This window comes from Scyliorhinus canicula, chromosome 18, assembly GCF_902713615.1.
Source record: "Scyliorhinus canicula chromosome 18, sScyCan1.1, whole genome shotgun sequence".
Lineage (NCBI taxonomy): Eukaryota > Metazoa > Chordata > Chondrichthyes > Carcharhiniformes > Scyliorhinidae > Scyliorhinus > Scyliorhinus canicula.
Genome location: NC_052163.1, coordinates 131809764 through 131825666, shown reverse-complemented (window position 1 = coordinate 131825666; position 15903 = coordinate 131809764). Strand labels below are relative to the sequence as shown.

At 50.4% G+C, this 15903-nt stretch overlaps 1 protein-coding gene across 5 annotated transcripts in view; it reads right to left on the bottom strand.

The window, feature by feature from the left end:
- Positions 1–15903, bottom strand: part of si:zfos-943e10.1 (GRAM domain-containing protein 2B) — a 122097-nt gene that overhangs the window by 72575 nt on the left and 33619 nt on the right. For 3 of the 5 annotated variants that reach the window (XM_038778307.1, XM_038778304.1, XM_038778306.1), the window contains exon 2: positions 13087–13233. In XM_038778307.1, the coding sequence (XP_038634235.1) occupies positions 13087–13208 (122 nt within the window). In that variant the 5' untranslated portion in view covers positions 13209–13233. The remainder of the gene's footprint in view (positions 1–13086; positions 13234–15903) is intronic. The other 2 variants (XM_038778308.1, XM_038778305.1) reach the window with 1 other exon arrangement.

The following is a 15903-nucleotide window of genomic DNA, read 5'->3' as shown; positions in this document are numbered from 1 at the left end:
AACTACTTCCCTGAAGCTCCTATCTATGACCCCCTCTGCCTCCCGAATGATCCGAAGTTCATCCAGCTCAAGCTCCAGGTCCCTAACACGGTTTTTGAGGAGCTGGAGTTGGGTGCACTTCCCACAGATGAAATCAGCAGGGACACTGACGGCGTCCCTCACCTCAAACATTCTGCAGGAGGAGCATTGTACTGCCTTCCCTGACATCACCTCTAGATTTAAAAAAAAAGAAAAAGAAAGGAAGAGCTTACCTGATATTCCCTCAAACCCTGCTCCCGGTGAAAGGTAAGCAAATTTAAAGGCACTCACTCACCTTCACAACAGGCCCCTGCTCCCGCTTCCCAACCACCGTGGGGTGGGGGGGTTGGTTAGAGGAGGAGGTAGGGTGGGAAACACTCACAAAGTGTTTCGGGTTTAACTGTCACTTGCCAACAGCCTCTCCACAAACCACCTTCAACTTTGGCTGACCGCACTGCACGTATGCAAATTTCCCCAGAACAGCTGATCAGTAGCTCTGCTCTGCTGCCCTCTGCTGGATGATTGCCTTCACTCAAACTCTTCGGGTCTCGTTCGCAGATTCACCTTCGACTTAGGCTGACCGCACTGCACGTATGCAAATTTCCCCAGAACAGCTGATCAGTAGCTCTGCTCTGCTGCCCTCTGCTGGATGATTGCCTTCACTCAAACTCCTCGGGTCTCCTTCGCAGATTCACCTTCGACTTAGGCTGACCGCACTGCACGTATGCAAATTTCCCCAGAACAGCTGATCAGTAGCTCTGCTCTGCTGCCCTCTGCTGGATGATTGCCTTCACTCAAACTCTTCGGGTCTCCTTCGCAGATTCACCTTCGACTTAGGCTGACCGCACTGCACGTATGCAAATTTCCCCAGAACAGCTGATCAGTAGCTCTGCTCTGCTGCCCTCTGCTGGATGATTGCCTTCACTCAAACTCTTCGGGTCTCCTTCGCAGATTCACCTTCGACTTAGGCTGACCGCACTGCACGTATGCAAATTTCCCCAGAACAGCTGATCAGTAGCTCTGCTCTGCTGCCCTCTGCTGGATGATTGCCTTCACTCAAACTCTTCGGGTCTCCTTCGCAGATTCACCTTCAACTTAGGCTGACCGCACTGCACGTATGCAAATTTCCCCAGAACAGCTGATCAGTAGCTCTGCTCTGCTGCCCTCTGCTGGATGATTGCCTTCACTCAAACTCTTCGGGTCTCCTTCGCAGATTCACCTTCAACTTAGGCTGACCGCACTGCACGTATGCAAATTTCCCCAGAACAGCTGATCAGTAGCTCTGCTCTGCTGCCCTCTGCTGGATCTACTAGAACAACTAGATAAATGAGTTTGACACTCTGCTGATCTAACTATAGTAACTCAGTGATAATGACTAACTACAACTGGGATCTGGGCCACATGTGGTGACCCAGCCTGAGATCTAAACTATTCTGGTGCTAATCCTACAGTCCCAGCCAGGAGTGAGAGAGAGGGTCCAGTGTGTGTCTGGTTTTATAATGAGTTGGGTTGGGGTAGGGGGCAGCAGCGTGCAGGGGGGGCGACGGTGCATTGGCCCCGGGCATCCGTCGCCCCCCCCACACGCCGCTGCCCCCTACCCCAACCCCCCCTCACCACCCCTACCCCCTCCAACGCCCCGACCCCCCTCACCACCCCTACCCCCTCCAACGCACCGACCCCCCTCACCACCCCTACCCCCTCCAACGCCGCCCCCCCTCTCAACGCCGGTACCCCCCCTCTCAACACAGGTAACCCCCCTCTCCCCCTCCTCTCAACTCAACGCCGCAACCCCCCCTCCTCTCAACGCAACACCACAACCCCCCCTCCCTCCCTCCCTCTCTCCCTCCCCCCTCTCCTCTCCTCTCAACTCAATGCCGTAAACCCCTCCCCCCTCCTCTCAATGTCGCAACCCCCCTCCCTCCCTCCTTCCCTCCTTCCCTCCTCTCCTCTCAACTCAATGCCGTAAACCCCTCCCCCCTCCTCTCAATGTCGCAACCCCCCTCCCTCCCTCCTTCCCTCCTTCCCTCCTCTCCTCTCAACTCAATGCCGCAACACCTCCCTCCCTCCCTCCCTCTCTCCCTCCCTCTCCCCCTCTCTCCTCTCCTCTCAACTCCGCAACCGCCCCCCCCAAACGCCGGGTCTCTCTCTTCTCCTCTCTCCCCCCCCAAACGCCTGGTCTCTCTCTTCTTCCCCCCCCCCCCCACAAACGCCGGGCCTCTCTCTTCTCCCCCCCACCAAACGCCGGGTCTCTCTCTTTCTCCTCCCCCCCCAAACGCCGGGTCTCTCTCCCCGCCACACAAACGCCGGGACTCGCCACTTCCGCAGCGGGTGAAACTGACGCGTATCGCGTCAGCCCGCTGCTGGCCCTTTCGGGAACGGAGATTACCAGCTTAAAAGAAGGCCCTGACGCCGGAGTCATCTGCACCGCTTTTTCCCGCCGGAAATGGGCGTCACGTCGGTCCGCGGACAATTTCGCCCCAGTTGTCTGATTTTCCACTGGCTTATCAACCACAGTCGGCATCACTCCCACCTGTGATCCAGCTATATCATTACCCAAGATAAACTGTATTCCTGGACAAGATAGTTTCTCTACTACTCCTACTACCACTTCACCACTCTTCACTGGATTTTCCAACCTTACCTCATATAATGGAACACTACTCCTCTCACCCTGAATTCCACACAAGACCACCTTTTCTGGCAACATTCTTCCCAAAATACATAACCCGTCATCTCTTACCATTAAAGATTGACTAGCTCCCGCATATCTTAAAATTGTGACTCCTTTACTTACTCCTCCTGATACACATGAGTAAATTTTACCCACACAAGTAAATTCTTTAAAGACATCTGGCACCTTCTTATCAATCACCTCTTGATCAGGCTGTACGGTCTTTCGCACCTCCTTCACTTCACTAGGGCTTTCCTTGACCACTTTAACAAACTCCACTGTCTTATCCTGTTTTACCACATCAGCCTTCACAGTGCTTTTCTTCAACCACCAACACTGCGACTTTACATGGCCTACTTTATTACAGTGAAAACATTTGAAACTTTTCATTTCTTTTCCACCCTCCTGGATTTCTTCTTTAATCTGAGGTACACTCTCCTTATTATCTCCCATCAGATCACCTTTACCTTTACCACTTGAGTATTTCTCATGTCCCCAGTTTCTATCCCTCATCGGCTGAAACTGATGTTGGAAACCAGGCTTTGATTTATGAACCAATTCCTAATCATCTGCCATTTCTGCTGCTAATCTCACAGTTTTAACCCTCTGTTCTTCCACATGAATTCTCACTACATCAGGAATTGAATTTTTAAACTCCTCCAAAAGCATAGGGCGAAATTCTCCCCCCCCCACGACGGGTGGGAGAATAGCGGGAGGGCCTTCCCGACTTTTTTGACGCCCTCCCGCTATTCTCCCCCCCCCCCGCCGAAATCCCGACACGAATCGCTGCCGCCGTTTTTTTACGGCCGCAGCGATTCACAGCTGTTAGAAGGGCCGAAGTCCCAGCCCTTTACGACCTTTTTACGAACGGCAAACACACCTGGTCCTGCCATTCGTAAAAACGTCGTGACCACCTGGAAAAAAATAACCATGGCACCGATTGGCACGGCAGTACCACGGCCGTGCCAAGGGTGCCATGGGCCCGCGATCGGTGCCCACCGATCGCGGGCAGCGGGCCCGATGCCCGCGCACTATTTGTCCTTCCGCCGCCCCGCAGTATCAATACGCGAGGCGGCAGAGGGGCAACCCGGACCGCGCATGCGCGGGTTTCGCGCAAAAACGCGATGACGTCACCCGCGCATGCGCGGGTGGCGTCTTCCCACCTGCGCATGCGCGGCTGACGTCATATGACGCGTCAGCCGGCGCTAAGTCCGACAAGCGGGTTTAACGATTTTCGTTAAGCCCGACTTGTCGGAGCCTCCGACGTCGGGCTGCTAGCCCCGACGGGGGACCAGAATCGGTCCCCCGTCGGGAAGGGGCGCGATGCCGTAAAACCCGCCCGGGTTTTACGGCGGTTTGACGATTTTTCCCGTTTTGGGAGAATTTCGCCCATAATTTCTCTGAGAGCTTCATACGTTTGGTCTATTTTCCTTATCCACCTATCAAAATTACTCTGTTTGAGCCTTTCAAACTCCATGTATGTTTGACCAAATTCTTTCCTTAAATTTCTAAACCTTTGTCTGTAGGCTTCAGGCACTAGCTCATATGTACCCAAGATGGATTATTTTCACCTCCTCATACGTCTCAGATACCTCCTCCAGTAGCAATGCAAACACTTCACTAGCTCTACCTATCAGCTTTGTTTGAATCAGTAATACTCACATGTCCTGTGGCCATTTCATTTGTTTAGCTACCTTCTCAAATGAAATGAAAAAGGCTTCCACTTCCTTCTCATCAAACCTGGGCAATGCTTGGACATATTTAAATAGATCCCCACCACGCCTTTGACTTTGACGCTCTTTCTCACTATCCTCATCACTATCATCCAACTGGAAGTTTCCCTTTACAACTGCCAATTTTAACAGACTGTTATGTTTCTGAAATTCAAACTCTCTTTTTCCCTTTCCTCTCTATCTCTTTCTTTTTGTTGTGCAAGGGTGATTCTTTCTTTGTTTCTTTCTTCTCTCTCCTTTTATTTTTCTCTCATTTCATACTCAAGCAGCTTTAATTCTTTTTCATGTTCAAGTTGCTTAATCTGCAACTGGATCTTTGCCATTTCTAATGAGTCAGACTGTATCTCAAGCAACTTTAAATGCTTAGCTACCGCCATAATTACCTCATCTTTTTGCATTTTGTCAGGTAATGTCAACTGCAATGTTTTTGCCAAATCTAAAAGTCTGTTTTTAGTCTCTGTCCGTAAGATACTGCGTGTGACCGTCTCCACCCCCAAAAACTTCTGAGCCTCTGAAAGAGCCATTGTCCACAACACACACCCCACTTAAATTAAAATACCACACCTGAGAAGCAACCACAGTATGCCACCCCTCACTGTCTTTAAGTTCACTAAGCCAATCCAATAGATAGACTTTTATCCCAGACGAGCCCCCAATTTGTTATGGGCCAGGGTTTAGAGAATCCCAAAGTGTATCATGGAGTTCACCTGACCCACAACTTTTAATAGATTGTGGTATGAGGAGCACACGGCCCACTCTACAGATATGGTACAGCAGAAAATGGACCAGTAGTTTTTAAAACAAAACAATGTTTATGCTATGAACTCAAGTTAACCTTTTTAAAACAAACAGTGAATATCTTAGCAACCAGTAAATCAAATACACCCCCCAAAGAATACAACACTAAATAACCTGTATGCTGTCCTTTTACACCCAAAAGACTTAACAAACCTTCAAACAGGAGCACGTTAGGTTTAAATTTAATACTGAGCCCTTTTTACAATTCTGAGTTTGCCAAATGATCCATAAATAGTCTTTGGATGGCAGAGCTCAACAGCAGAGCAGCTCACTAAAAACGCAGACACACCCAAGCTTTTTTCTCAAACTTAAACTCAAAAAGTAGAAGTAGAGCTCAGCTGCACCCACACTCTGGCATCATTCCAGTAACATGAGCAGCTCTATTTCTTAAAGGTACATTTCTTAAACACACATTTCTTAAAGGGTACTCTCACATGACAACTGGAACATTATTTTTGAACTTTTATACTCGATACCCCGCCCTATGAAGGCAAGCATGCAATATGCTTTCTTCACCACCATTTCCACCTGTGCTGCCACTTTTAAGGATCTGTGGACCTGCACACCCAGACCTCTCTGTGTCTCTATGCTCCTGGTGGTTCTGCCATTTATTTTATAGCTGCCACCTGAATTGGATCCCCCAAAATGCATCACCTTGCATTTGTCCGGGTTCAATTCCATCTGTCATTTCTCTGCCCAATTTTGCAGCCTATCTATATCCTGTTATATTCTCTGACAATCTTCATCACTATGGGAATCGGATTTGTAATCCAGCAACTAAGGTAGCCGATGTACAGGACGCTAAAGCATGTAGTGAGGCATTGGGAAAGGTAACACTGACAAAGGAGAGTACTTACAGGCACGGAGATGAGTTGAAGTGTGTATACTTCAACGCAAGAAACATCCGGAATAAGGAGGGTGAACTTAAGGCATGGATCGGTACTTAGGACTACTTGGATGGAAGAGGGGCAGAAATGATTGTTGGAGGTTCCTGGTTATAGATGTTTCAATAAGATTAAGGAGGGTGGTAAAAGAGGTGGGGGGTAGCATGTTAATTAGAGATAGTATAACAGCTGCAGAAAGGCAGTTCGAGGAGGATCTGCCTACTGAGGTAGTATGGGTTGAAGTCAGAAATAGGAAAGGAGCAGTCACCTTGTTGGGAGTTTTCTATAGGCCCCCCCAATAGCAGCAGAAATGTGGAGGAACAGATTGGGAAACAGATTTTGGAAAGGTGCAGAAGTCACAAGGGTAATAGTCATGGGTGACTTCAACTTCCCAAATATTGAGTGGAAACTCTTTAGATCAAATAGTTTGGATGGGGTGGTGTTTGTGCAGTGTGCCCAGGAAGCTTTTCTAACACAGTATGTATATTGTCCGACCAGAGGGGAGGCCATATTGAATTTGGTACTTGGTAATGAACCAGGGCAAGTGATAGATTTGTTAGTGGGGAGCATTTTGGAGATAGTGACCATAATTCTGTGACTTTCACTTTAGTAATGGAGAGGGTTAGGTGCGTGCAACAGAGCAAGGTTTACAATTGGGGGAAAGGTAAATACGATGCTGTCAGACAAGAGCTGAAGTTCATAAGTTGAGAACATAGGCTGTCAGGGAACATAGAACATAGAACATTACAGCGCAGTACAGGCCCTTCGGCCCTCGATGTTGCGCCGGCCTGTGAAACCCCTCTAAAGTCCCTCTACACTATTCCCTTATCGTCCATATGCCTATCCAATGACCATTTGAATGCGTTTAGTGTTGGCGAGTCCACTATTGTTGCAGGCAGGGCATTCCACGTCCTTACTACTCTCTGAGTAAAGAACCTACCTCTGACATCTGTCCTATATCTATCTTCCCTCAATTTAAAGCTATGTCCCCTCGTGCTGGACTTCACCATCCGAGGAAAAAGGCTCTCACTGTCCACCCTATCTAATCCTCTGATCATCTTGTATGCCTCAATTAAGTCACCTCTTAACCTTCTTCTCTCTAATGAAAACAGCCTCAAGTCCTTCAGCCTTTCCTCATATGATCTTCCCTCCATACCAGGCAACATTCTTGTAAATCTCTTCTGTACCCTTTCCAATGCTTCCACATCCTTCCTATAATGTGGCGACCAGAACTGCACACAATACTCCAAATGCGGCCACACCAGAGTTTTGTACAACTGCAACATGACCTCATGGCTTTGAAACTCAATTCCTCTACCAATAAAAGCTAACACACCGTACGCCTTCTTAACAACCCTCTCAACCTGGGTGGCAACTTTCAGGGATCTATGGACATGGACACCGAGATCTCTCTGCTCGTCCACACTACCAAGAATCTTACCATTAGCCCAGTACTCTGCCTTTCTGTTATTCCTTCCAAAATGAATCACCTCACACTTTTCTGCATTAAACTCCATTTGCCACCTGTCAGCCCAGCTCTGCAGCTTATCTATGTCCCTCTGTAACTTGTAACAGCCTTCTGCACTGTCCACAACTCCACCGACTTTAGTGTCATTTGCAAATTTACTCACCCATCCTTCTACGCCCTCCTCCAGGTCATTTATAAAAATGACAAACAGCAACGGCCCCAAAACAGATCCTTGTGGCACACCACTAGTAATTGGACACCAGTCAGAGCATTTCCCATCAGCCACCACTCTTTGTCTTCTATCAGCTAGCCAATTTCTGATCCAAACTGCTAAATCACCCTGAATCCCACGCCTCTGTATTTTCTGCAATAGCCTACCGTGGGGAACCTTATCAAACGCTTTACTGAAATCCATATACACCACATCAACTGCTTTACCCTCATCCACCTGTTTGGAGGGGCTGTTTAGCTCACAGGGCTAATCGCTGGCTTTGAAAGCAGACCAAAGCAAGCCAGCAGCACGGTTCGATTCCCGTAACAGCCTCCCCGAACAGGCGCCGGAATGTGGCGACTAGGGGCTTTTCACAGTAACTTCATTTGAAGCCTACTCGTGACAATAAGCGATTTTCATTTCATTTCATTCATTTCATTTCATTTCATTTGGTCACCTTCTCGAAGAACTCAATGAGGTTTGTGAGGCACGACCTACCCTTCACAAAACCATGTTGACTATCTCTAATCAAATTATTCCTTTGCAGATGATTATACATCCTATCTCTTATAAACCTTTCCAAGACTTTTCCCACAACAGAAGTAAGGCTCACTGGCCTACAGTTACCGGGGTTATCTCTACTCCCCTTCTTGTACAAGGGGACAACATTTGCTATCCTCCAGTCCTCTGGCACTATTCCTGTAGACAAAGATGACTTAAAGATCAAAGCCAAAGGCTCAGCAATCTCCTCCCTAGCTTCCCAGAGAATCCTAGGATAAATCCCATCCGGCCCAGGGGATTTATCTATTTTCACACTTTCCAGAATCGCTAACACCTCCTCCTTATGAACCTCAAGCCCTTCTAGTCTAGTAGCCTGTATCTCAGTATTCTCCTCGACAACTTTGTCTTTTTCCTGTGTGAATACTGACGAAAAATACTCATTTAGCACCTCTCCTATCTCCTCGGACTCTACGCACAACTTCCCACTACTGTCCTTGACTGGCCCTACTCTTACCTTAGTCATTCTTTTATTCCTGACATACCTATAGAAAGCTTTAGGGTTATCCTTGATCCTACCTGCCAAAGACTTCTCATGTCCTCGCTTGGCTCTTCTTAGTTCTCTCTTTAGAGCCTTCCTAGCTAACTTGTAACTCTCAAGCGACCCAACTGAACCATCACGTCTCATCTTCACATAAGCCTCAATTTACAATTCACCCTCCCACCTAACTTGGTATCATCTGCAAACTTTGAGATGTTACATTTTGTTCCCTCATCCAAATCATTAATATATATTGTGAATAGCTGGAGTCCCAGCACCAATCCCTGAACAAGAGGGTAGCTAGAGAAAGAGTTGGTCCACTCAAGGACAAAGAAGGGAAATTATGTACAGAACCAGAGGAAGTAGGTGAGGTCCTCAATGAGTATTTTGCATCGGTATTCACCAAGGAAAGGGACAAGTTGATTGATGCTGTCTCAGTGGGATGTGAATTGTGACGAGAATGCAGGGATCCTACAGCATGATCTAGACAGACTGGGCAAGTGGGCAAATCAATGGCAGATGCAGTATAATTTGGATAAGTGTGAGGTTATTCACTTTGGAAGCAAAAACAGGGAGGCAGATTACTACCTGAATGGGTGTAAATTGGGAGAGGAGAGTGTGCAGCGGGGCTGGTTTAGCTCACTCGGCTAAATCGCTGGCTTTTAAAGCAGACCAAGCAGGCCAGCAGCACGGTTCGATTCCCGTGCCAGCCTCCCCGGACAAGCGCCGGAATGTGGCGACTAGGGGCTTTTCACAGTAACTTCATTGAAGCCTACTCGTGACAATAAGCGATTTTCATTTCATTGTGCACCAGTCGCTGAAGGTAAGCATGCAGGTGCAGCAGGCGGTAAAGAAGGCTAATGATATGTTGGCCTTCATTGTGAGAGGTTTCGAGTACAGAAGCAGGGATGTGTTGCTGCAATTATACAGGGCCTTGGTGAGGCCACACCTGGAATATTGTGTGCAGTTTTGGTCTCCTTATCTGAGGAAGGATGTTCTTGCTCTCGAGGGAGAGCAGCGAAGATTTACCAGACTGATTCCAGGGATGGCGGGGCTGTCATATGAGGAGAGATTGACTAGGTTGGGACTGTTCTCGCTGGAGTTCAGAAGAATGAGGGGGGATCTCATAGAGACTTATAAAATTTTAACAGCACTAGACAGGATAGATGCAGGGAAGATGTCCAAATGATGGGTGTGTCCAGACCAGGGCCACGGTGAGGATTCAGAGTAAACCATTTCAGACCGATATAAGGAATCATTTCTTCACCCAAAGAGTGGTGAGTCGGTGGAATTCATTACCACAGGAAGTAGTTGATATCATAGATATCATAGAATTTACAGTGCAGAAGGAGGCCATTCGGCCCATCGAGTCTGCACCGGCTCTTGGAAAGAGCACCCTACCCAAGGTCAACACCTCCACCCTATCCCCATAACCCAGTAACCCCACCTGAAGCTTTGAATATATTCAAGAGGCGGCTGGATATAGCACTTGGGGAGAATGGAATAAAAGGCTATGGGGAGAAAGCAGGATTAGGCTATTGAGTTGGATGATCAGCCATGATCGTGATGAATGGTTGAGCAGGCTCGAAGGGCTAAAAGGCCTCCTCCTGCTCCCAGCTTCGATGTATCTATGTTCCTAATATACGAATAAAACACCTTAGGATTCTCCTTAATCCTGTCTGCCTAGGACATTTCATGACCTCTTTTGAAAAATGAAATGAATGAAAATCGCTTATTGTCATAAGTGGGCTTCAATGAAGTTACTGTGAAAAGCCCCTACTCACCACATTCCGGCGCCTATTCGGGGAGGCTGGTACGGGAATTGATCCGTGCTGCTGGCCTGCCTTGGTCTGCTTTAAAAGCCAGCTATTTAGCCCGGTATGCTAAACCAGCCCCTTTTTACTCTCCTAACTCCCTGCTTGAACTCTTTTCTACTTTCCTTGTATTCCTCAAATGCTTCATCTGTTTTTAGTTTGCCTGTACCTCACGTATGCATCTTTTTTCTTTTTGACAAGATTCTCAATTTCCCTGGTCATCCATGGTTCCCGAATCCTGCCTTTCCTGACCTTCCTTTTTACCGGCACATGCCAGCCCAGCACTCCCATCAACTGCTCCTTAAAAAACTCCCACATGCCAAATGTGGATTTACCCTCAAACAGCCTTTCCTCAACAACAGCCTCCAAATCCTGCCTAATCTGGTTGTAGTTAGCCTTCCCCCAATTTATCACCTTCACCCTAGGACAACACACGTTCTTTTCCATGAGTATCCGAAAGCTAGCGGAATTGTGGTCACTGTTCGCCACATGTTGTCCCACTGCAACGTTGATGACCTGGCCGGGCTCGTTCCCTCGTACTAGGTCCAATATAGCCTCTCTCTTGTTGGTCTATCCACATATTGTTCCAAAAAACCTTCTTGGACACACTTAACAAATTCCTCACCATCCAGACCCCTCGCCCTAAGGTATTTCCAGTCAATATGAGGAAAATAAAAGTCTCCCACTACAACAACCCTATTATTTCTACATCTATCAGGAATCTGCGTACATACTTGTTTTTCCCCATCGTCGTGACTGCCCCTTCCTGTTTCTGAGCTCTACCACAATGCATTGTTACTTGATTCTTCTGTGGTGGCCTCCCTCTGTACAGCTGTAATATGTTCCCTAACCAGTATTGCAACCCCCCCCCCCCTCCCCCACACCACTTTTACCTTCCCCTGTCTCGCCTAAAACACCGATATCCTGGAATATTTAGCTGCCAGTCCTGTCCCTTTTTTAACCAAGTCTCCACATCCAAGCTCCGCGCGTGAATCAAGGCTTTTAAGTTCATCTGTCTTACCTGTTGTACTCCGTGCATTAAAGCAGATGCAATCCAGACCTCCAGGCCCACAGAGTTCGAACTCCCCCAGCCTGCCCTTCCTCTTAGCCAGCCTGACCCTGGTACCAGGGTCATCCCCACTCTTTACACTTGCTGGCTTACTGTCCTGATTCCCACCCCCTGCCAAATTAGTTTAAACCCACCCAAACCATCATACTTCTTAGCCTTCCTTAATCCAGCCTCAGTCCTCTCCTGAATTTGAGGTACTCTTCCTGATTTTATTCTATTCTTCCAAAACGCATCATATACCTCTTTTTCTCTTCCTTATTTTACCATCAATATCCTTAGTTATCCAGGGTACTCTAGCTTTAGATACCCCATGGCAGCATGGTAGCACAGTGGTTAACACTGTGGCCTCACAGCGCCAGGGTTCCAAGTTCGACTCCCAGCTTGGGATGGAGTCTGCGTGGGTTTCCTCCGGGTGCTCCGGTTTCTTCCCACAAGTCCCGAAAGAGCTTTTCACAGTAACTTCATTGCAGTGTTAATGTAAGCCTACATGTGACAATAAAAATTATTATATTATTATACTTATTTCTGTGCCACACAAGTGCCAGGCAATAACTATCTCCAAGAAGAGAGAATCAAACTAACACCCTTTGACATTCAATGGCATTACCATCACTGAATTCCTCACTATCAACATTCTGGGGGTTACCATTAACCAGAAACGGAACTGGACTAGCCACATTAATACTGTGGCTATAAGAGCAGGTCAGATACTCGGAATCCTAGTAACTCACCTCCTGAGTAACTCACCTCCTGACTCCCCAAAGCCTGTCCACCATCTACAAGGCACAAGTCAAGGAGTGTGATGGAATACTCTTCACTTGCCTGGATGAGTGCAGTTCCAGCAACACTCAAGAAGCTCAACACCATCCAGGACAAAGCAGCCTTTCATTGCGGCTCCTTCCACAAACATTCAAACCCTCCCCACTGATGCACAGTGGCAGCCGTGTGCACATCTACAAGATGCACTGCAGTAACTCACCAAGGTTCCTTCGGCAGCACCTTCCAAACCCACAGCCACTACCATCTAGAAGGACAGGAGCAGCAGATACCTGGGAACCCCACCACCTGGAGGTTCCCCTCCCAGTCACTCACTGCCCCGACTGGGAAATATATCGGCCGTTCCTTCACTGTCGCTGGATCAAAATCTTGGAAATCCCTCCCTAACAGCACAGAGGGTGTACCTTACACCTCAGGCACTGCACTGGTTCAAGAGGGCAGCTCACCACCATCTTCTCAAGGGCAATTAATGATGGGCATTAACTGCTAGCCTAGCCAGCGACATCCACATCCTGTGAATTAAATATTTTTAAAAGCACAATATTCAACCACGTATTTGAAAAAAATCTGATCACATATCGGCAATTGAAATCTTGTACGTCACCTTGTGAGTTGCAGAACTCGCTCCTTGTGCTGAATCTCAGCCAAAATGGGATCAATTTCAAAGTTGGATAACCTTGGTTGTGTTTGCAGCTTCTTTTTATTCTTCTTGGTTTTTCCCGCCATCAATCCGTCCTCATGGGGACAACTGCTGCAAAATGGGAAAACCTCAAATCAGCAAATACAGAAATCTTCCCCAAAGCCCTGTCGGTTCCTGCTGATCTGAAACAGCATTTTGTGAAGCAAACATTCAACAAGTGACCAAGAGCAATTAGCTGCTCACATGATGGTGCAACATGGTGTAGTAATTTTGATCCCTTCCTTTGCTGTTCCACAAGTCCTGGGGGGGTGGACAGATAGGTGGGGGGGGGGGGGGGGACTGAGGGTACAGGTGGGGGGAGTGAGGGTGCAGGTGGGGGGGGGAGTGAGGGTGCTGGTGGGAGGGGAATGAGGGTGCAGGTGGGGGGAGTGAGGGTGCAGGTGGGAGGGGAGTGAGGGTGAAGGTGGGAGGGGAGTGAGGGTGCAGGTGGGAGGGGAGTGAGGGTGCAGGTGGGGGGAGTGAAGGTGCAGGTGGGGGGAGTGAGGGTGCAGGTGGGGGGAGTGAGGGTGCAGGTGGGAGGGGAGTGAGGGTGAAGGTGGGAGGGGAGTGAGGGTGCAGGTGGGAGGGGAGTGAGGGTACAGGTGGGGGGAGTGAAGGTGCAGGTGGGGGGAGTGAGGGTGCAGGTGGGGGGGGGTGAAGGTGCAGGTGGGGGGAGTGAGGGTGCAGGTGGGGGGAGTGAGGGTGCAGGTGGGGGGGGGAGTGAGGGTGCAGGTGGGGGAGTGAGGGTGCAGGTGGGAGGGGAGTGAGGGTGCAGATGGGGGGAGTGAGGGTGCAGGTGGGTGGGAGTGAGGGTGCAGGTGGGGGGAGTGAGGGTGCAGGTGGGGGGGGTGAAGGTGCAGGTGGGGGGAGTGAGGGTGCAGGTGGGGGGAGTGAGGGTGCAGGTCGGGGGGGAGTGAGGGTGCAGGTCGGGGGGGAGTGAGGGTGCTGGTGGGGGGAGTGAGGGTGCAGGAAGGGGGGGAGTGAGGGTGCTGGTGGGGGGGGTGAGGGTGCAGGTGGGGGGAGTGAGGGTGCTGGTGGGGGGGGGTGAAGGTGCAGGTGGGGGGAGTGAGTGTACAGGTGGGGGGGAGTGAGGGTGCAGGTGGGGGGAGTGAGGGTGCTGGTGGGGGGAGTGAGGGTGCAGGTGGGGGGAGTGAGGGTGCTGGTGGGGGGAGTGAGGGTGCAGGTGGGGGGAGTGAGGGTGCAGATGGGGGGAGTGAGGGTGCTTGTGGGAGGGGAGTGAGGGTGCAGATTGGGGGAGTGAGGGTGCAGATGGGGGAGTGAGGGTGCTTGTGGGAGGGGGAGTGAGGGTGCAGATGGGGGAGTGAGGGTGCAGATGGGGGAGTGAGGGTGCAGGTCGGGGGGGAGTGAGGGTGCAGATGGGGGGAGTGAGGGTGCAGATGGGGGGAGTGAGGGTGCAGATGGGGGGAGTGAGGGTGCAGATGGGGGGAGTGAGGGTGCAGATGGGGGGAGTGAGGGTGCAGATGGGGGGGAGTGAGGGTGCAGGTGGGGGGGAGTGAGGGTGCAGGTGGGGGGAGTGAGGGTGCAGGTCGGGGGGGAGTGAGGGTTCAGGTGGGGGGGAGTGACGGTGCAGATGGGGGGAGTGAGGGTGCTGGTGGGGGGAATGAGGGTGCAGATGGGGGGAGTGATGGTGCAGATGGGGGGAGTGAGGGTGCAGGTGGGGGGGAGTGACGGTGCAGATGGGGGGAGTGAGGGTGCTGGTGGGGGGAATGAGGGTGCAGATGGGGGGAGTGACGGTGCAGATGGGGGCGAGTGAGGGTGCAGGTGGGGGGGAGTGAGGGTGCAGGTGGGGGGGAGTGAGGGTGCAGATGGGGGGGAGTGAGGGGGCAGGTCGGGGGGGAGTGAGGGTGCAGGTGGGGGGGAGTGACGGTGCAGATGGGGGGGGAGCGAGGGTGCAGGTCGGGGGGGAGTGACGGTGCAGATGGGGGGAGTGAGGGTGCAGATGGGGGGGAGTGAGGGTGCAGATGGGGGGGAGTGAGGGTGCAGGCCGGGGGGAGTGAGGGTGCAGGTCGGGGGGGGAGTGAGGGTGCAGATGGGGGGGAGTGAGGGTGCAGATGGGGGGGAGTGAGGGTGATAGCCTGGAGATGGATTTTGTTTGGGTGGAGGGACTCGGAGCCACCAAAATCGGGGGTGTGGGGAGCGGCCTTGCGGAATTCCTGAGGTTGGAAATGATTAATTTTGTCTCGAGAGGTTTAGTGGATGGTTTCGCCAGAGGTGGAAGCTGTTTATCGACTTCTTTCAGGAGGATTGAGGTGTCAGCAGAGGGAAGGGTGGGGAGGGCAGGGGAGGGTGGGGTGATGAAGGGATTAAAATGGGGAAGGCAGGAGGAAGGAGGGAAAGGGCATTGGGGTGTTGGTTATTTATTATGTTGTACATGTTGGCTCCGGTTTTTGGGCGGGAGCAGGGGCCTGTCGGGAAGGTGAGTACCTGTATATAAGTTGGGCGGTTACTAAACCCGAGACACTACACTTGTAGTGTCCCCCGGCCTTCCACCTCCTCTAACCTAAGGGGTTGAGGGAATATCAGGTCAGCTCTTCCTTTCTTTTTCTTGTTTTAAATCTAGAGGTGATGTCAGGGAAGGCAGTACAATGCTCCTCCTGCAGAATGTTTGAGGTGAGGGACGCTGTCAGTGTCCCTGCTGATTTCACCTGTGGGAAGTGCACCCAACTCCAGCTCCTCAAAAACCGTGTTAGGGACCTGGAGCTGGAGCTGGATGAACTTCAG